The following is a 22,683-nucleotide window of genomic DNA, read 5'->3' on the forward strand; positions in this document are numbered from 1 at the left end:
CCTGTTTCTATAGGTGATAGATATTTTACCAGGTCTTGGTAGAGGGTGACTGTAAGCTTTCTGGTTATTCTATCTCCAAGGAGAGGCAGTTAGTTACACAGTGCTTCATAGGGCCCTGGTTAGCTTTGCATCTGATTTCACTAGGTACCTAGAGCAAGGCATTAACTTCTTCAAGCCCATTTACTCAACCACAAAAATGGACTAAATGATGTTTAAAGTCACTTCAACTTTATGATTTATTTTTGAAGAATATTTAGAAAGTTGATGTAATTCTACTTCCAGGTAGAAGGTGTTCATTGCATGAACAATTCAAGATCAAGGCCCTTTTGATTATAGTGGTTTTAAAGATAAGGTATTGCCCAGTGTTATATTTTATTTTCAAAATTTCTTCTTGTGTCTTTAACTGTACTTATCTGTATTTAAGCCTGCCTTTTAAAGAATATTCACAAACCTGGTGTTCCCAACACAGAGTTGAATCTGAAATGGTAACATGCAGTGGGCCATGATCAGAATAACAGGCAGACTAGAATGAACCAGTGAATGGCATTGTGTGTGTGGTCGATAGTCATTTCCCTTGCTATCTAGTTCTGTTCTGGGGTAATAGGACCTGGCAGAGCATGATACTGAGCTCCAGGGTTTGTTAGCTTGGTGAGTTGGGCAGGAAGGCTCACAAGGAGGCACCAAGCCATTTTGAAGGGAGAAATATGAAATTCAAGAGATAAAGCAAAGTGGGAATCCCAGATGAGACTTTTCCTGATGAGATTATAGCTGTCTCAGCTGGCTTTTATTGGCCCTACCTCATGTAGCATACTCTTTGTCTCAAAGTTACTTTAAAAAAAATTTATCAAAGTTATTTTAAGGCACATTATTGTGAACTGCTTTTAGAGTGCTTGTCAAGGACTGGAACTATACTTTTCTATCTTCTCTTTAGCTGTGTAGAGTAGTTATTAAAAAAATGACTGCTTAGTGAAAGAATGAATGGATGAATGAATGAATGGAATGGTTGCATAATTCTTTAAATCTTTACCCTCAAAGGGTTATTATAAGGATAAAGTAAGATAATGTAGAAGAATGCACTTTTGTCAAAATGACAATCATGGTTATTGTAGTGGGCTGAAGGTAGACCTCTAAAAGATGTCCAATTCTCATACTCAAACCTGTGAATATTACTTTATATGGTAAAAAAGTAAATATCACCTTATATGGCAAAAAGATGTGTTTAAGGATTTTGAGAGGAGGAATTTAGCTTGGATTATCTGGATGTGCCCTAATTCCAATGACAAATGTTAACATAAGGATATTCTTGTAAGAGTAAGACAGAGGAAGATTTGGCAGACATAGGAAAAGGGGGCCATGTGACCACAGAAGCACAGGTCAGAGTGATGTGGCTGCAAGTTAAGGAATGCCAATAGTCACTGGAAGCTGGGAGAGGTAGCAAATGAACACCCTGCTGCCTTCCATTCCAAGAGCCTCTTTTAGGAAGTGCGTCTTTACCAACATGTTAATTTCAAATTTCTGGTCTCCAGAAATGTAGAAAATAAATTTCTATTGTCTTCAGGAACTCAGTTTATAGTAATTTGTTACAGAGACCTTAGGGAATAAATGTACTTATCATACCTGTTTATTTTTTTTAAGATTAGATTATCTGAGCCTATTGCTAAGGATAGAGTTAGTATAGAAATTAAAAAAATTTTGTATAGAAGAAATGTTTGCTACTTAGCTTTTTTTTCAGTGATGAGATGGATAAGTCTTAGCTGAAGAAAACAAAAAACCCATAGGTACAGGGAGGCCCATGGATTGAGTTTAATGGGACTTAGCTAAGTAGCTCCAAAAGAAGTATAATTTTCACCCATTTTACCTTATACTGTTGATCTGAAAGTAACTGACAACATAATCCCCCCTGATTTTAAGGTCCAAATTCAGCTTCTAAAGACTTGCTGACACATTTTAAAAAAGAAAGACCATGAACTCCCTAGGACTGTTGATTAAAAGTTCTGCATTCATTTCTCACCCTGCTCTTTACAAATTTCAGTTTTCATCCTATAAATTAGACTCTTTTTTCTGTACTCAGGCAAGATAATATTTTTATTAAAATATAAAGGTGATTGGTTTTCTCACAGCATAGCTACAAGGTGCTTGAGGGGATGATAGATTGGCTATATTTAATGAGCTGTGTTTCTATTACAGCTTAGAAGCATTTGAAGCATTACAGTATATAAATTATGGTCTAATTGCCCTTTAGGCTTTGGCAGCTCAAAACATGCTGAGCTCTAGGTCTTTGCACTTTGACATTTCTCTCTCTCCCCCGCCCTTTTCCTTCTCTCTCTTTTTCTTTTACTCACTGACTTTTCTGCTGTATGTGCTGACTTAAGGCCAGTATACCTTATCTATGGTTTTCTATATCCCCCCATCCAACCCTCCCCTTTTCTGGCTGTACTCCTTGGCTTCTTTTCCAAATCATATTTACATAGACTCCCTTGCTCTTTACAATGTTTGGTTTGTGTAGTGACTTCAACACTGTCTTAGATCTGGAATCATACAAATGCTCTTGCGACTGGCGGTCGCCTCTGCAGGTTATAGTGTGTAGTAGTCTGAGCTGTGAACACTAATGGATGAGTGGTTGCAGCTGGTTTTCATTGAGAGAGAGAGAGAGAGAGAGAGAGAGAGAGAGAGAGAGAGAGAGAGAGAGAAGGAGAAGCCAATATAGATAAGGGGAGAGATGATGTAGTTATTTAAGTTGGGTGGAACAAGGTGTAGTATACTGAAGATGAAGACTCTGGGGCAGGAAGATGGGTCTGGTTATACCCAGCCTAAGAAGTTATTTTTTGAACCATTTGGGAATTGGCTTTTATCCAAGTCTATGTATACCTGGCTGGCTTGTAAGGGAGTATGTAGAGGGGCTCTCAAGTTACCTGCTCTGGGACACCAGAGCAGGCAAGAACTTTGAAAAATTTCTGGCGTGATCTGTTTTTATCCATCCCACTTTAATGGCATGATGAAAGGCAAAGAGAAAATGTTAGTGAAGCTCTAGGTAAGTGATAAGAGAAGAGCGAGAGTAGTGGTAAGGAAGTGGGAATAGAGCCAGGAAATCTGGGAGGAGTTCAAGATGCAACAGACTACTGAGAGTCAGCTTCCTCATTGGATGAGCACATTGGACTTAGAGAGGCTTATGTGGAAGAAGGCAGAGCATGGTTGGAGAAGTATTTCTTTAAAAATTGTGAAACATTAGGGCCAACTAAGCCCTTAGATATGATCTAATTCAGTCCTTTTATTTCACATATGATGGAATGAGACCTTGGGAGATCAAATAAATTGTCCACTACTCCAGAGTTAATCAGAGGGAGATTCAGGGCTAAAATATGTGTTCTTTGACTTTTCCATTATTATTCTTACGTGCTATGTTGTCCCTTATGTAAGGCTCGAAAGATGAACCAGTCTTCTGTATTCTCCTCATGCTGCATTCTGCCTTTCCTATCCCTTTCCCACCATGTTCCATTTTTACTGGAAATAACTGAACCAAATGTTTTGAATTTTTAAATATTATATTCTCAGACCAGAACAAGTAACTTCTTGAAAAGTTATTTCTTTAGTCTTAGAGGTCACCTAAGATATCTCCTTTCCAGGATGAGGGAAGTAGGATAATCCTAAAGATTTGTTACTTAGTACTTCGCAAGTGTCCTGAATACTTCAAACTCTTAGTTCTTGTGTAGTCATATTTCAAAGGATTTTCCTTTTAATTAATGAATGAGTAAATAAATATATAATTTATTGTATGCCTATGAGGTGACAGACACTTTGCTGGGGGTTTTACATGCATTCTCTTATTGAATTCTCTCAGTAAAGCTGTGAGGTTGTACTATTATTATTATCATCCCTATTTTTTTCAGATGAAATTGGGACTTTGAGAGATTATTTGCCCAAAGTTCATAAAACTTAAGTTCTCATTTACCCTTTTCTGGATCGTTGTAAGAAGTTATCTTGTCTGTTTTACTGTAATTATTCTCAAATCCAGGAGAGAGATGCAAATCATTTGGTGAGCAGGCCAATCAGAACAAATACAGCACATTTTACAAGTAGTATTTACACATATTCTGTCCATCATCTTGGATTTTAAACTCCTTACGGTCAGGGACTATATCTGTTTCAACTTTGTATCTCCCATATAGTGCCTGACACCTGGGTGTTTAATAAGTATTTATCAAATTGAACTGAATATATATCATGGTGATATTTATAATGGGGCTGTTGCTATTATACTCATTGTGTGAATTGGTAACTGATGGAAAGATTGTAAGATTTGGCTGAGGAATTTAGAGGCAATTTCAAGCCAGATCCAAATTCTTTTGACTACTAGTTAGTACTCCTTTCATAAGCCCCCTGAGCTGTCACCTTGAGGTCTTTACAGACAAGACCATAGACAGGGAACATATTTTCTCATATCAGTAGCCACATAGTAAAGTGTTAACTCTGCTAGACAAAAGTTTAAAACACAGGGAATATCAGTTCTTAAAGAATGTGGGTTAACATAAACTGATGGGTCATTTTTTTCCCTGAGATATTGAGTAGATTAAAATTTTTCTTTCTGTTGGAATTAACAATGGGATATCAGGCAAGAACAATATTCTGATCATTATTTCTGGGGGTTATTTTTTTCTACAGTATGGCTGATACAGTTCTTAGGAATAGTGTGATTTATCTGTAACGTTTTCTTAAATCTTTGAAAACACATCTTCCTGAGCTCCATATTTTAACCAGATCTACAGGCTGTTTGCACACTGTGTGCTTTGAATCTGTCCAGATTGCTGTTTTTTTTTTCCCCTGCTTGTTTCTTACCCTTTCCACCCTGCCTCTTCCTTCTCATTACCTGAAAAAACCAAAACCAAAACCAAAAACTGTTACCTGAATGAAATCTAAAACTTGCTGGTGTCTTTGTTTGGCAGCTGCAACCTCACTGTCTGAGATGGCTTCCCTCAGGGACTGTTGGGTATTCAGAGAATCCAGCTCCACAACAGCAGAAAGGCGGCAATACAGACTAATAAATTTCTCTCTATAGCTGCAAAAATGAACTGGAAAATGGACAAGCAAAATAAAACATGTTAAGATCTGGTATCAAAATAGAGAAATTCATACCTTAGAGAAAACCATTGGATGAAAACATGATTTATTAATCCTATCAGTGGAAAATATTAAGCCATAAATAAATTATAAATGTGCTCTTAAGGGGCCAGTTGTCTGGCTTCATTCAGACAGTATTTATTCCCTTTGAGGTTTACCAAGCCCTGGTAAGGTGTGGGGAAGTGAGGTTGGCTCATGCTGCAGTTTATGTGGACTTTTCCCTAACATTAGGACTTTTTATTTCATGTATAGTCATCATGTGCCACATAATGATGTTTCAGTCAACCATGGACTGCATATACAATGGTGGTCCAGTAAGATTATATCACCAGTGATATCATAGCCATCTTAGTTTAAGTACACTATATGATGTTTGCACAAAGATAAATTGCCTAAGGACATAATTTTCAGGATGTATTCCCAATCCCCATTGTTAAGTCACACATAATTCTGTGTATCTTTGTGTATGTATGTGTTTCTTAAATTCACTTAGGTGGCTTTCTAAAGTCCACATAAATCCATGTATGTATTTTTTTGTGGTGTGTGTGTATGTGTGTGTGTGTGTGTGTATGTGTGTGTGTGTATGTATGTATGTGTTTGTGTATGACTGGAAAAATAAGTTTGCTTTTCACTTTAAAGAAAAAGCAAAGCCAAGTAGCAATTTGAAATTTGAATTTTCATGTCTGATTTCCTGTTATGTATCTTGCTCCTTTCCAAGTCTAGAATTCCCAGAAGATCCATGTTTTTTCTTGGGATATCTTTTGTCTGACTGGAAAACTTCTTTGAGGGCCAGTCATTATGGGCTTTGGTCCTCCTATCTTTCCCTTCCTTAGTTCCTCTGGAAGGATAGTGGGAACTGACGCCTGGACAGACCATTTTTGTCTTCAGTAGACTTGACCTTCTCCTCTCAAAATAATGGGACAGAGGCAAGCCACAGGAAAGAGTCCAACCTTCATCTCCTTCATTTATTTCTGTTCAAGAGGGCCAGCAATGTAGGACTGAGCCCAGTGCAGACAGCCTGAGATGGTTAGATTGTCTGGTCTTCTCTGATAAACTCTGATCATAAACTATAACTTCAGATTCCAATTGCATAAGAAAATCATCCTGATTCAGATTGGTGTAGTTCCAGTCTCTTTCTGGCTCACTGTTGAACCTCATTATTTTGTGTACCTCAGACTTAACCAGTGTGTTCCATGCTTCAGAAAGAGGGTCATTCTAACTCAACTGTCTGTTAGAACATTTTTATTATGGCTTCTTGGGTGAGAAATTCTAGAAAGAACATATAATTAATGCTCTTGCACCATTTTCTATTGATTCTCAAGACCTACATCTGGCCATTTAGGGAAGCTAAACCACAGTGCCTCAGAATATGGCGTTGGTCATCTCTATGCAATGGGAGGAAGCCCTGCTTCTCTGCATATTGAGAGATTTCTGTGTACCTCACAATTCTCATCTTACCACTGCCTGCTTCCTTGTGTGATTTCCTCTTAGATGGGTGGAAAGTTAGCCTGCTAAGTCTTTCCTCATAGAAGTGGAAGAGAAGAATAGGGTGAGGGCTTCAGTGGTTCATTCTTACTCCAGCTGTGCCCATTTCAAGGAGATATTTCTCAATCCAGGTAGTCTACAACCTGGGGTTGATTTTTTCTCTCTGGTGTCAGATCCTTTCTTCCCATATTTTCTATTCTCTTTAGCACTTCCTTGCCTGACACAAAGAGAAGCTGATTTTATATACCCTTTCGGTAAATGACAAATTATTTCACTTTTCTCAAATGATAGAATTCTCAAGCAGTTTCTTCACTTAAAAGACCTCTATAGAGAACGCTCTTGACTTCAGTATAAAATCCAAACATAAGGAAGTTTCCCATAAGGAAGCTCCTTGTGGTGGAGGATTTGAATATAACTTCACTTATATTTTTCATTCTGTGACCACCTTCAACCCTTAGCCCTGCATCAACCTTAACCTTTGGCGAAACTACTACTTTGGTGAACATACTACACTCCTTTTATACTCTCATGCTTTTAACATGCTTTTCCTCATCCTCAGCTACCCATGTTTACCTTCTGATCCTGATGTTTCTTCTGATGTGTCTTCTCAGTGAAGTTTTCACTGACATCTCTTCCTTTCCCTGCAGAACCAGTTTCTCCCTCTTTTGTGCTTCTAGAGCACTTATTTCTAAATATATGATGGCATATCCTGCTACACTGTAACTGTGTGGATAGCTGACTATTTTGGTATTAGACTGATTTTTTTGAGGGCAGGAAGCATGTCTACTATTACTTTTTATTTCCTCAAAACATGGAACATTGTAGCTTCTCAGCTAATATTTATTGACCAAATGAATAAAATAAATGCATGAGCTGATCTGAAGAGGGCAGACCCTGTCCCTGAAGGCTCTTCTTTCCCTCTGTTCTCACTTCTCTCACTGTGTGCTAGATTTTCATGTTTTGAAAGGTACTTCGGGTCTCTGATATTTACTGGCAGCTCTGCAGGAAGGAGTCACCATTACTTGGTAGCTTACTCTTGACCCATGTAGTTCTCTGAATGTGTCTTTATGCCTTTCAAGGAGGGATTATATCCTGTTAGCACTTGACAGATGTCCTCTTTTGGCTGGAGAGTGGAGAGAGGGAAGTGTCTCACAGCCTGCTTTTCCAAACCGAGTTGTAAAAAAAAAAATTGACTTTTTTCCCTCTATAAAATATGACTGGTAAAGTTGACTATGGAGATACACTGAATAATTTCTTTAAAAGAGACACTATCAGTCCCAACTGAATCTTAAAAGTCAGGGTGTTCACAGCTTTCCCTTGTTGTGTCTTTGCAGTAGGAGCCATAGATCAGTGGGTGGCCTCACAGCACCCACACCATCCATGCCACGCACCACAAGTGAGTTATGAGCAACTGTAGCGCTTCCATTTCCCGCTCTAGTGGTTTTCATCCAGAGCCTTTAATGTCACTTTAACAAATGTTACTTTAACATAGTCTTTTGTGGTCTAGCAATGATACATTTGGTAGCCATCACTGAGGAGGGAAGGATAGATTGGAAGCTTCTAATTTTTAAAAAATGTGAATCACATTCATTTTAAAGACAAGATGGTATAAGGCTACAATAATGTCATTATCTGGACCACATGATTTGTTAGTAACTTACAAACTAAGACTGATTTTATGTGGTGTTGTGTCTCTCTATCTCTTTCTTTCTCTCTCTCTCTTTTTCCTGTAAAAGATAGTGACAGCCTGAAATACAGTTGGCACGAACACTAGCAGTAGAGTACAGTGGAAAGTTTATAGGCTTAGCTATCGCACAGGCCTGGGTTTGAATCATAGTTCTGCCACTCACTACCTGTGTGGTGTACAGATAACCTCTAGGAGTCTTAGTATTATCCCTAAAACAGGGATTACAATGCCTACCTGGGATTAAATAATACAATGTATATCAGGTACCCAACAGAGCATATAACGCATACCATTTACAAAATACATGTTTGTTCCCACCCACTGTCCCAACCCCTCCCCGGCCCTGGGAAGGGGAATGAAGCATTTATTGACTAAAATATTAGAACAGGACTGAGATTAGAATATTTTCCCTAAGGTTCTCTAACTTGCTGAGCTCCTTATCAGTCTGGGTGGGTTTGGAGGTAAAGGAATCATGATATAATATCCAAGAGTCCATTTAAGTGCCATGATTCTTTGCCAAAGTTTCAGAAAGAACCTGGGCAGAAGGTTCCCCTCTAGATTCCTAGTAGTGAATGAGTTGGCAGTTGGAATATAGGAACGGTCTCCTAAATTATGAATAATGGGCATTAGGAATGAAGGTTGAGACTATGCCATTTCTTGCAAGCCCATGGCCTGGATTCTATTAGGCTCATTGCCTGGATATCCCACAGGCACCTCAAAACTCATCATTTGTCAAACTGAACTCATCATCTGTCCCCTCCCCCAAACCTGTTCCTCCCTTCATATTTTTCCTGTTTGGGTAGATGTCAACATTATTCATCTCAGCACCCTATTCAGACTTTCTGGCTCCTCCATCTTGCTCTTCAACCACATCAAATCAATCACAAAGTCTCATCAGCTTTAATTCCTAGATTCCTCTTGCTCTCCTGCTTTATTCTCTTTACCTCCACTGTGGCTGCCTTGGTTCAGGTTCTTATTGCCTACTTGAACCAGTGAGACAGTCTTTCTAATTATCAATCTCTGGTCTCAGACCTTTTTTTCCCTTACTTTCCTACAATCTATCCTTCACAGAACTACTAAAATCCATTGAGACCATGTTGTCCCTTTCTCAAGTGTTTTTTTTTTTTAATCAATCCCCTTTGCCTGCAGGATATAAAGTCTCACCTCCTTAGGATGATATAGGAGTAGCTTTTTGTGATTTTGCCCTTTTTTAACTTTTGGCTTCCTCAGATGCCATAAGCATCCTTCACATTGAGCTACTAAGAATGTATCTAATTGGACAGAACTTTCCAGCCTTCCAATCCTTTGTGCATGCTGGCCTCTCTGCCTAAAATAATTTTCCTTTTCTGTTCTGCCTTTCTTTCACTTTCGGAATTTTTATTTTTCTTCAAAATCCAGCTAAAGTATTATCTCTGTAAGGAATGAATAAGTATCTTTCCTCGAAATTCAGTAGCCCACATCTCATAGCAGTGCTTTCATTGTTTTAAGACTATTGGCATAGTTGCCTGCATTCCCTACTAGATTCTGAGTTTCTGGTGGGCACACTGTGCCTGTTTAGTATCTGTATGTCCAGCCCCAGCACAGTATCTGGCATACTGTGGAATCTCAGTAAATGTTTGTTGAATAAAGGATATAGTCAATAGCCAAGCACAGAACTATGAAATGTATACCAGGGCTATTTTTTAAAAATTCTCCAGTTTTTGTCTTTCTAGTCCAGTTAGTATGAATCATAGAGCCAAAGGAATATATAAAAATCAGCTTTCCTCATCACAAGCCTACTGTTAATTGTGACTGCCCACAGGGTCAGGGCAGGGTGACCTCCTGTATTCAGGCTAGGCAAATCCTCAAGAGGCTACATCACTGGATGGATTTTCTAATGGTTCATGATACTTCATTTTCCTTTTATCTTTGGAATAGTGTAAACAGTGATGCTTATGGCCCCCCCCCGGCACATGTTTTATTCCTGTAGAGGGATCCTTGCCTGTTCCTACCCCAGAGAAGATGAAGTGTCATCCCTGAAGCTGTGGAAAAGGGAGTGGGTCTTTGGTGAAATTATACCACTTTGCCTCAGCTGAACCCTGCTTGTCCAGATCTTATAAGATGCTCCTCCTATAGGTCCATCTCTCTCTCAAAAACACAGATAATCCTCTGAAGGAGTATCCTGTGTGTTTGCCCCATTGGTCTTTACTCCAGGAGACAGAGGGCTAAGCTCCTTTGTCACTTTGTCCTTGCTAGATCTGTTTAATGCTGGAATAGGTACATAGCTGGTTAGAATGTTATTTATGATTCACTTAGGCCACTGGCAGAAACATGGTCAGTTTGCCAAATCTCAAATCCTTTCATGGGGCTGGGGATGACTTATACAAGTCAAACTGAAATATAGTGCAATTATTTGTTCTATTATAATTTACATATTCCCATAATTCACACCTTTTCAAATTTCATTAGAATTCTCATGTTGTTATTAAAGTTTTTCTGAGTTCTGACTGGATTTCTGAAAACATTCTTTCCTTTCTCAGAAATGCTTAGTGTATCAGTTTTATTATAAAACTGTCTATGGAGAATAGAAGTCCCTTCTAACAAAAAGCAAATAAAAAATGCTTAGCATATTTCTTAGAGGGGTTAGATGAACTATAGCCCGTCCTTAAAAGTTCCTATATAAGATGTTATTAATTTCTCAGTGGGCTGATGCTTACTGGAGGAAGTAGCTTTGATAATTTGCCTCTTGGAAAGTTCTTATTGCGTGGGGATAGGTTAGAGTTTGTCATGATTCTTACTGAGACCCAGTAATATTTTAAAATTGTTACTAGTGGAATGCAATAAATATTGTACTAAAGAGTGTATTAATCATCAAGTATTGGCAACACTTTTTGCAGGTTCCTAAAAAAAGTTTAATAGAATTGCATATGCCAGTGGAACCAAGCCCAACTAAGAGGTCTTTTCTGGAAATTTACATGGTCCTAAATGATCAGTTGGATCACCCATAATATGGCAACAAGGGATGATAAAGAGAGTAAGAAAGTCTTACTCTAGGAAGAAACATCTTAAAGCCGGGAACTGTGAGACCTGGGCTTTGATCTCTGTCTTTTCATAGATGAAGGATAGTTTCCGATCTTATATTGCTTTTAGCAATATGGAGGTAAGGCAGATCAAGGAGGCAGACACAGTTGAATTCTACTGTATTATAATACTAACCACATCTCTAGTTCTGTGTTCATCTCTGTGTGTTTGGCAGTACTGTTTTAAGTATGGTCAATGGATTTGTGGATTTAGTATCACCAGAGAGCTTATTGGAAATGTACATTTCCTATCTTCTTCACAGATGTACTGATTCAGCATCACTGGGGTTGGGCTTCAGGAATCTGTATTTTAACAAGCTATCCAGGTAGTTCTTATGCAAATAAAATTTGAGAAGCACTGTTCTAAGGCATCATATCCCAAATATGAGTTCAGTATACTTTTAATAGGTACTGTGGCAAAAAAGATTCCAGTCTTGGTTGAATGAATTTGGAGACTGTTGGGTTAAGCTAAGGTAAGCAAAGTTAAGCATTTTTTTTTGTTGTTGTTGTTGTTGGTGGTGAGGAAGTTCTACTGGATTTTGCAGGAGAACTTATGTTACCCTACTGCTCCTGATTCTCCATTGGATTCCCAATATATTTAAAATAACATGTAAATTCCTCATCATGGCCTATGGGGCCTGCATGATCCTGGTCCCCATTGATTCTCTGATCTTATCTCCTATCTTTGTTGTTTTTACCTACATGCTAGGTGCATTTATCTCTTAGCCAAGCATACTCTCACTCTAAGGTCTTCCCGGTACTGGGGGTTGAACCCAGGACCTTGCTAGGCAAGTGCACTACCATTGAGATATGTCCTCAGACCTTTCCATTTTATTTTGAGATAGGGTTTTGCTAAGTTGCCCAGGTTGGCCTCAAACTTGCAATCCTCCTGCCTCAGTCTCCTACTCAATAATATTTGTCAATGAATGCATAAACAAAAGAATGGAGAGAGAAAATGGATACTAGTACATTTCTCCAGATTGTAGAGTACAAATCAGTAGAACACAGTGTGGTTGCCCAAGAGGAATGTGTGAGCCTCACAGAAAAGAAGAGAGACCCTCACATGTCTGGGCGCTCCAGGGCCTTAGGAGTCATGTACTATTTTGATTGATACCAAATCACTGATTATTCCGTCAAGGCCATTAAAACATGGGAAAATGAATTTCAAGTAGTTTGACCTGTAATTATGGAAAAACAATGATTGTTTTACACAGAATGAAATATTGGTTAGCTCTCTAATGAAGTATTTTCCTTAGTTCTTGGTCAATTACTTATCTTACAGAAATCATTTACTTTTATGGCTTTAGCTGTTTTTAGTAGACACTGGCCAAATTTCTGTTTTAGTAACAATTTTTCTTTCCAGAATTTCTATTGCCAATGGGACATGTGTACTTAGCACCTTGAGACTCAACATATTCAAAGCTGAAAATCACTTTTTTCCCCAAATTGTTTTTCTCCCTGACTTTCATACTTCTAGTAGAGGCATCGATATATTTGTAGTCATTGGGACTGAAAACCACCAGGGCATTCCTCAGACTTCTCCTTACCTCATTTAAACAATTGCCCACTCTTATTAATTACTCCTAATATTTCTCATATTTGTATTTGTTTCCTTTTTATTTCCTTTTTTTCTTTTTGATTCCTACCCTAACCCTGAACTATTATAATAATCTCTGAATTTTTTGAACCTTGCTTCTGGTCCACCTTAAACAGATTCTTCAGGCTGGTTTTCAAGAGTCAATTTGGCCTTACTTTATTTGTAGAGCTTTTTATTCCTCTGTTTCCTCATATTTTTTTTTTCTGATCTAGGCAAAGTGGACCACTTGTCCTCTTTCTGAATTTTTATCAAAAGAGCAGAACCTTTGTCTTACTGATTTCTAAATCCTTATAGTAGGCACCCAATATTTATTTCTATTGCCATTGGGTCATGTGAGATACTTTGCCTCAAACTATATTTCATAATAACAATACTGTTATAACATGGATTAATAATGTCCTTTGGCTGGGGAACTCATTAAATGGTCACATTTACATCCAGGCTTTAGGGAGTGGTATGGTTAATAGTATTAATTGTGTAACCCAGAAAAGGCACAGAAAGGTTAAGGGATTGCCAGTGTCATACAGCAGGTGACCCAAAACTCTCAAGTTCCAGTCTGCAAGTCTGATTCAAACTTATCTTAAGAACTTTACCTCCTCTGGAGAATAACAGTTGCTGTTCATCACCTTTTAGCATCTGAATTGCCTGGAATAATAGGAACTGAGCAGTTTAAACAATATCCTGAAAAGATAAATTCAGATGCAAATGCCCAGGTCTCAAAATAAGACATCAGGCAGTTTCCTTGTCTGCTTCTAGATCTGGTGGCTAGGGAGCAATTCAAAGAGGGTCTGCCTCCATTCCATCCATCCACCCAGTCAGCCTCCCACAAACTGTATAATTCATTTGAATTGACAGAGACCTTACTAATTGCCTCTTATTGGCCTGTTACAAGATGAAGCACGGAAAGGGAGACAAAGCCTTCCTATTCACATTCTCAGTAGGCAGCAGGGGTCTCTGCAAAGATGGAGAAACTGGAGCCCAAGCTGTTCATTTTTGAAAGTCAGGACAAGATCTTCCACCTTACTCAGAACCCCTTATAAAAAGTCACAACATTGCATCCTGAGAGACTCGGTGCATTTATTAATGGTCTGTCAGAAATTTAGTCTATTTAATATTAGAGTCTATTTATGACTTATATTTATGGACCTTTTTCCCCCTCCCAAGTGATACAAACTCTACATTTTAATTTCATTATTATTTTTTCCCAGTTGGAGGTGGGGAAGGGGAGAGAAGGGGCAGTACTTTTCATAAAAACATCGTTCTTATATTTATATTTTAAGAAAGCAAAGGAAAGGCAATAAGCACAGCCTGATAACTGAACTTTCTGTTTAGAATTCCTTCCTCTCCATTGGGCCTTAGCTATGTTTCAATAATTATTGCTCAGGCACATAGTCTTGGAGCTTTGCTTTTTCTCAGACTTGTACACAGTTCTAGGAAGGGTTGTTGCCAAAGCCATCATGTGATTTATTGACCCTCCACTGGGACAAGGGGGAACAGATATAACTTTGTGATTTTATTATAAGGAGGCTGGGTTAATATTTCTAGGTGAAACAAGCTACTATACCAAGTTCAAACATCTGAAGAGGGAGGTTAAGAAACCCTGAGTGTGGGGTGTAAGGATTATTCTGTCCTGGGGCTGTACAGACGTCGTCTGAAGCAGGGAGCAGGAGAAGAAAGGACACATTGTGACCCAATTCCAACACCTCCTGTGTGTAGAGGCGGAAGTTCCTTGCCTGCAGAGGGACACGCGCGGAGGAAAAATAGGAGAGTTACAACATGGCACTTACATAAACAACACCAAACTGGCATAAAACATCTAACAAAATTACACGACTTCAAGCTTGGAATTTTTATACAACATAAATATTAGGGTTCAGCCCATTTAATAATGCTATATAAAATCAAGATTTAAGGCAATAATGTTCCACGTAAACTCTGAAAACAACATTTATGCTTCTTATAAAAGCAGAAAATGATTGCATTCTGTGGGCTTTTCAAAATGATGAATATAATTACATGAAGTAACAAAAATGGATTGAATTAAAAATCCACTAGTTTCAATTTAAGTTGGTTAAAGGGGAAAAATGTAGTTTCTGGCCAAGGACTGAGAAAATTTTACAAGTATCAAAAAAAAAAAATGTTGTATATACTGTTAGGCAGTTGGGCAGCTTTCTCCCAACATGTATATGTAGCCCAAGAGTCACCAATGAAATTTGAGCTGCTTCAAACCTGTTAAGTCCAAGAAACCATTTAATAGTATCGACTGTCACAAGTAGAGCTGTTTTTTCCCCCTTCCTCATGAGCACATGGCCACCTCTGGAATAATCTAGTTGTTTCCATAGTGTACTTCTGGCATCTCTTGCAGTTTAGCAAATTAGTATTCATTAGTTTGGGCTGGTTTAGACTGGCCATGCAGTATTGACTTAAAATCAGAGCAGTACCCCAGTGGAAGCACACTCCTGCAATCTTTAATTTCTCCCTGCCTCCATGGGTCAGAGGCCACCTCATAGTTCTCTTTTATTAAAAGAGAGCCAGATACTCCTGTAAGGGTTTTCCTAAATAGGCTAAGTGTGTGTGTGTGTGTGTGTGTGTGTGTGTGTGTGTGTGTGTGTGAGAGAGAGAGAGAGAGAGAGAGAGAGAGAGAGAGAGATGGATTGATTTGGGGAAAGGGGCAGAAATGATGAACATATATCTAAAAGAAACAAATTCAACCTAGTGCTACATCCTATCAAATTGATAGACAGAGCCTAATAAACTTTTAATATTCTCTTAAATTTTTTTGAAATGACTTATTTGTGGAGGTTAGATTTCATGTTTTAATTTATATAAGACAATAATTTTGACAGTAACTTCTCAATGGGTAGATAGAATGATGTAGTTGGGCCACTACTGTAGATTATACTATTATCCTTCTGTTCTTAGATAAATCATTTGTATATTTAGCTGCACCCTTGTTTGTTTACACATGCATATATGTATATATTCTCATTGCTTTATGCTATTCTGATATTGAGCCATGGTGACTTTCAAGGTAGATTAGATGGCAGTACAGTGGGATCTGGAAAACTTGGAAGAGACTGATAATAGGGAAAAAGAGCACAAGTATAGTTTGTGTGTGCTTATAAGCATTAAATTCAAAGTGTGCACGTACATGCAAAGTGGTATTTAAATAAAAGAAAGTAAATATATATGTGTGTATATATATATGCATATATATATCCCTCTTGAGTAAGTTTTATGCTACAATGTAGTTTCCATGAACCATAAAAAGAAGATAAAAATGGTAAAGTCTAGTACCTGGTGTAGAGGTATATTGATCTGCTTAAGGAGAGCTTTCACTGCCATCTGGAGCTCGTAGAAGAACAATTGCATGGGGCAGTCAGAAGTATGATCCACACTTTCCATAGATTCAGAGCCAGAAAGCTTTTGGATCCATTCCCACTCCTCTCTGTATGTTGAGTCAAGTTAAAATTAGAAATATAACAAAAGTTCAGAATACAACTCAGAACTTCTTTAGCATATATGTCCAGAACCTGGACAAGCAATTTTTGGTGGTTAAAACTTAACAAAATTCATAAAATTCGAACCTTTTGCCACCTGAATGGAGTTTAAAATAAGCTTTTTCTAATTTAAGCTTTTGTTCACCTATCAAGCCACATATGCCTCAGAATGCAGGTCTAATTTGTGTACATTTTCCAAATGTCTAGGTTTTGAGATTGAAGCTTTCAAATATTTTGTAATAATTTCTTGACTGTCCTATTTTTCTTTCCCTGTGGGTCCTCCATAAGTTCTAAGAGCCTACATTTTACCACAGGGGCATCTGCTGGTTAATTCCATAGTTGGGTAACCACTGGAATCTTGTCCAACTCAGGCAGCAAACCACATGGCACATTTCAACCTTGTCCTGTTGTAATGGTGGGGCCTATTTTTATTTCTTTCTTCTTCCAAAGCTTGAAGAAAATCACAAACAGAAACACCAGACAATTTCAATACAAAGAAGTAAGGGACACACATCACTGCTTCCATCCTCCTCTCAAAACAGTCATCTATGTCTTCATTCTGCATGCTCTGTAGTCCTTCCTGATGAACTTTACCAAATGTCATTTAGAACTGAAGGGAAAAGAATGGTGGTGGGAGGAAAGCACATCTGGTTTGTCCCTCAAAGGCTGCTCTTCAAAAAGAACTTGAAAAGATCAAGGTAAATGCCTCTTGGGTAACACTGTTTCCACAGGTATTTTAGCACAAGTCTTGAAACACATTCAGTTGGCCAGGTTTCTCCTTGGAACTCTTCAGGGAGCAGCAGTGTGCTCTCAGGAACAGGCTAGAGAGGAAAGGAGAGCCCTCTTTGGGGAAAGAATGAGAGGAGGCGCTGACACATGTTCCCATCCTGTGAAAACCAGGGACTTCCCCAAAGGGTCATACCAGCCTTGTCTCCAATCTGAGTCAAATTGAATGTGTCATGAGCTTTTTCATCAAAAGCAAACAAACAAACACCATTCTCTTTTTTAAGCTATCCCTTCAGAATAGTTTTTTTTTTTTTAAGATTTGTTTCATATCAGGTCTCATACTGGAAAAGACTAGAACACTTATTCTTTGTCCCAATAAGAGAAAAAAGAATAAAAATTAAGCCCTATTGTATACTTTTGACTTTACAAAGAATTATCTTAAAAACTGGCTTGGTAACTATTTCTTCTTTCCCATCACTGATATTGAACTAAGCGAGAGGTTTATGGCTAGCTGAAGTGTAAAAAGTCTAAAGGACCACATTGCTAAAATAGGGTCTCATAATCAAATTAGGAAATAGTCTACCAGTATGGATACCATGAAACACCTACCACTAACTAATTGTTTTAGACTATGAGGATGAGGGAGATGGCCCTGGCAGAGCAAAGGTTATTGGAATCTTGTAAAAATGAACTTTGGATAATTGGCAGAGGAAATTAGTTCATGTAACCACTAATAGAGTATAAGCTATTAGGACATGATCTAGAAATGGATGAAAACAACCACTGCCAACTCAACACAAATATGAGCCATGTAACCTATTGGGAAGACTCAGAAGATAACTAATGTTGATTGTTGAAATGACCACCAGAGGGCAGACTTAAAGTCCAGGTGTAGTTGATCAGTGAAAGGAGAGAATATGGTGGTCAGTGAGTTCTTTAAGAGATTATCATCATCATCATCATTTATTCCACTATCATCAAATAATAGTTATGTATTGAACCCTGAGAGATATAATAGTTAATAAAGGAAGTCTTTAAATTTTGAGGGCCATATTTTAAATGACCAAATTAGAGTCTACTTTGGTTGTAAGCAAATCCATAGGTGTAAATAGAATTTGAGGATCTAGTTTATACTTTTTGAAGCAAATATATAATATCTCATTATATATTTCTTCTTTTTCATTTTTTAAATGTTGAACACAATTCAGTACATTATAGTAGAGTTTCAGAGGCCTGCTATTAGGATTAGTTGTAAAGTTGAGCCAGATTACCAAGATTTTCCCAAAGCTAACAGGGTAATTCACCAAATGCCAAACCATACAGCAAATCTCCAACAGAGGCTCAGACCTTGTTACTTCTTTTCTTCCCTAGAGAATCAAAAGAGGCATAGGGAACATATAAGATTCTCAGGCCAGGGGGTTAGGAGTAAGGAGAATGAAGGTTTGAGGTGAGATTGGGGGATCCTTTAAGATTCAGTAGCTTTATCAGATTCCATTCCCATAGAGAATTTTAAAAACAATGAACAAAACAAACATGACTTTTAGATTGTGAAGAAAAGGTATTATAAATAGCAATTTGGGAAGAAAAGGTCATATGTTCATTAATCAGTTGAGCATCAGTGCTTGTACCATTAATAATGCAGAGGGAATCATGGAAAGACAGTACCCCCTTTTAATAGGCTCACTCATTCCACCAACCCACAATGGAAGCCCTCCTTATCCTAGTGTTAAATCTCAGCTGTGGCATTGCTCCAGTGTGCTGTGGGACATCTCACCATAGAAACTGTGCTGGCAAGTAATGTTTCATTTTCCTTTGGGCACATCAAATTGGTCACTTGAGCCATTGTTTCATCACAAGGAAAATTCTGACTCTGACCACTTACTTGGAAATGTTATTGTTTTCACGGATCTTCACATGGCAGAGGATGTTGGGTAACTTTTGAGTTACAAGAACTTTGATCTGATCCACAGAGCTACATAGTTTTAGGTAACCTAGATATAATCCAGGAGAGAGACGCTGATGACTCCTTTTGTGATAGGAGAGAATATCCTGTAGAGGGAAATAAGACAAAATAAGAAATCACTTTGATAGACACTCTCCAAACCTTATTCTCTTTAAGGTGGGCCTGTAATGAATGATAGGCACTGAGAATGATTAGGTGAGGAACCATAACAACCGTGAATATAGGGGGAGTGTTGGTGTTGCAGCTAGTCTCACCTTCAGGAGAGTTCTCCTCCAAGTTAGGTAATCCACCTTTAACATAAGTCTGCCTGCTTGTTTTCCTCACATTTCTTTGCCAAGGCTAGGTGTGTGGGTTGTGATGGAATAAGCTGTTAGTGGTGGAGGTAAATAATAAAGAAAGAGAATTCATAATTTCTATCCTTGGAGGACTGACTGTTTAGCTGGGAGAAACAGACATTTGCCAGTATAAAAGCTGACAAAGCAGTTACAGGAAGCTTCATGCTTTCAGGAAAATTAAAATGGAAAAGTCCATTATAAATGAAACCATTTAAATCAGAGTCAAAATTTTATAGCAAGTATATATAAAAGGTTGATTGATTCTGTATCTTAAAGTAATCATGAGATAATAATTTTATGTTATTAACATTTAAGTTGTAGGTATAGCTTAATTCTGAGAATGAGTTAAGCATTTATTCCCTTTTTTGGGGGGGAGTTAATTCTTTAGACTAAATTATAACTGAAATGGTACTCCTCATACTTGATTTTCACAAAGTCATCATGAAGAGGATAATTTTTGCAAAAATATTTGAGGGCTTCAGAATTTCTTTCCTGGAATCTTAAGACATTTTTCCTGGAATCTTAAAATGTTCTTATATAGTTCTTGTTCATTTTGTGCTTGTCAATCATAACTAGTCTACTAATATTAGAGTCTCAATTGTCAGTGGCTTTGCATGCTGATTAGGTCTCCACATTATCTTCATCAGCTTCACAAAATTCTGCATCTTTTGCAATATTTAAAATTTTGCTTTGCAATGGATTGGCATTGGATTTACATTGTATTGTCACATCAAAATATTCTACAGGCTGCAGAGACTGAATGAAGTTGTTGATAGAGTAGAAAGTGCCAACTAAGTACAGAGAGATATTTGAATCAATTCTTGTTCTATTTGTGATCAGTACCTAGTGAACTATTTGGGTTATGACTTTTGCCTCTCTGAACAACTGCAGGGACTCATAGTGAATAATTAGAAAACACAGTTCTCTTTCCCTTCTGCCCATATTAGTAGATAAGGCTTTTTAAACCTTTGGGTAGAAGGGTGTGAGAAATTTAGGAGTGATGAATCGGGTAATGATCTTAAGGGAAGGTTTCCTATAAGCTTGGTTTTCACTAAGGGTAAAATAACTAAGATAAAGTTTCAAAAGTATCAACACACACACACACACACACACACACACACACACCCCACACAAGATAAGCCAATGAGGTGATAGGTATTCGAATTAGCTTGATTTAATCATTCTACATTGCCCACATATATCAAACATCACTATGTACCTCATACATGTTTACAATTAAGATTTGTTCAAAAAGTATTAATAAAGATGAATAAATAGGAGCAAAATAAAGGGAATCAACTCTCTACTAAATGTAGATGAGGCAAGAAATAAACAAACTTGTATATATGGAAGAGAAAGGTATGAGGCTTCCTCTGTGCTCTGAAGGAACAAGTTCTCATCTGTAGGATTAACTATTTGCAGAATCTAACATACTCTGTTGTGTATTGTATTGTCTGTCCCATCTTTATGAAGCTTGAATTCCCATGTTTTATTGGTCACTATGGGAAATATTGGGGTTTCAGGTAAAGGTGATGTGATACCTACTCTTGAGGAGGTAGAGAAAGATGAATAAATTGGTGATTATAACATACTGAAGTCAATTTTATAGTAGAGACAACAACATGGTAATTGTAGAAAAGGACAAAATAAAAATGGTCATAATTGGGAAGACAATATAATATGTACAAAAAAGCAATCTTCTCATCAAGAAGGAAGAATTGTTATTACTACAGGATGAAAAAGGCCGAACTTACTAATATTTTCAATTGTGTTTCTTAAAAATAGATCTTAGGTAAGCAGTTGACACGAAGTTTGGTCAAGGTAAGTGTTTTAGGAAATAAACAACTAATTAAGGAGAGAGAAATGGTTAATGTGGGAATAAAAAATAGAAGGATATACATTCATTGCCAATTCTTCTTTGATCAGAAGAATTTGATTATATGCAACCTAGGGGCACTTACTGAACAAGCAGATGTGGCTGTGGACTCATGGGTCATTATTTTTGAGAAGTCATGGAGAACTAGAAAAGTCCCTCAAGACTACCAAAGGACAAATATGCCTGGCTTTGCAACAGAAAGGGGAAAAACACAGGATGACCCTAGTCATTAAAGACCTTCGTCATATTGATCTTTAGGAAAAATGAGAAAGAACCATCAATCAAACATTCAATTTGCAGTCACACAGGAAATCCCAAGGCACTAAAGAGGAGTCACCATGGGTTTGTGAAGAGCAATCACACAGACAACTTTAATTTCTAACAGCTATAAAATAGGATTCACGGACCAAGGAGAAGTCTCCAGTGTAATCTGTGTCATTAAGATAACCTGAAAACAAGCAGAATCATGACCACATTACTTTAATAAGCTGAATATCTGGGTTGAAGATTTGTCGTTAATGAAGATGGTATTGGAATAGTATATAGATTGAGTGATGGCTCAGGAGGGATTGGTCCAGAGAACCAATATGTTCAGTTTATTTATTGACATTCCAGACAAAGAAAATCAAGAATGTGTGTGTCAAATTTGTGGGTCCCAAATTTAGTGTGGTTTTGATTTTCTGGAAAATAGTAGTAAAGCTATGAATGACCCAAAAAACTTAATAAGAAAATGTGCTTGTAAAGACTCAAACCCAAGAGTACAAAGATAGGATGGGTCAGGGTATGAGAGAAAAACATTCGAGTCAGAAGTGACCACAAATAGATTGTGAGTTAGGAACATACTGTGGTTTTATAAAAACCAACACCATTCTGGGATGGAGTAATTCACTATTTCATTCAATTTTAAAAGGACTATTACTGAGCATCTACTATGAATTCCCTTGCCTTTACATAGTCATTTGTTCTTTATTGGTCAGAATGCTTTTGCAACCTGAAAAATGCTTGGGAAGAGAAATAAGCTTAAGTACACTAGAAAGGCCCTGTAAAATCAAAATGGATGTCTGTAGGTCTATATATTACCTGATTTAGCCTCTAACCTGCATTTCTAGCCTCTACCTTCCATTACAGCCCTTTTGTGTCCCCTATCTTCAGCCATAATGGATTACTTTTTCTGTCTGCATACATTTCTGAATTTCTCTCTCTTTTTTTGTTAGTTTATTCACTTATCCTACCAACTTTTATTGAGCACCCACTATGTGTAAAGCATTATGCTAAGTTATTAATGACACCAAGATGAACAAGACATGAGGACAGCCTCACCATGATTTCCCTGGACATAT

The 22,683-nt window shown here is 37.6% G+C and overlaps 1 protein-coding gene across 2 annotated transcripts in view; it reads right to left on the bottom strand.

Annotated features, from left to right (window-relative positions):
- The window catches only part of Ankfn1 (ankyrin repeat and fibronectin type III domain containing 1), a 347,331-nt gene that overhangs the window by 18,048 nt on the left and 306,600 nt on the right, over positions 1–22,683 (bottom strand). For both annotated transcript variants that reach the window (XM_046420653.2, XM_058571493.1), the window contains 4 exons: positions 19,052–19,218; positions 16,241–16,391; positions 14,508–14,676; positions 4,900–5,066 (listed from right to left, as the gene is read on the bottom strand). In XM_046420653.2, coding sequence (XP_046276609.1) covers positions 4,900–5,066; positions 14,508–14,676; positions 16,241–16,391; positions 19,052–19,218 — 654 coding nt within the window. The remainder of the gene's footprint in view (positions 1–4,899; positions 5,067–14,507; positions 14,677–16,240; positions 16,392–19,051; positions 19,219–22,683) is intronic.

The sequence above is a fragment of the Marmota monax genome, unplaced genomic scaffold (genome assembly GCF_021218885.2).
Source record: "Marmota monax isolate L192 unplaced genomic scaffold, Marmota_monax_Labrador192_F-V1.1 WCK01_AAM20220418_F8-fsc00064, whole genome shotgun sequence".
NCBI classification, from domain to species: Eukaryota; Metazoa; Chordata; class Mammalia; order Rodentia; family Sciuridae; genus Marmota; species Marmota monax.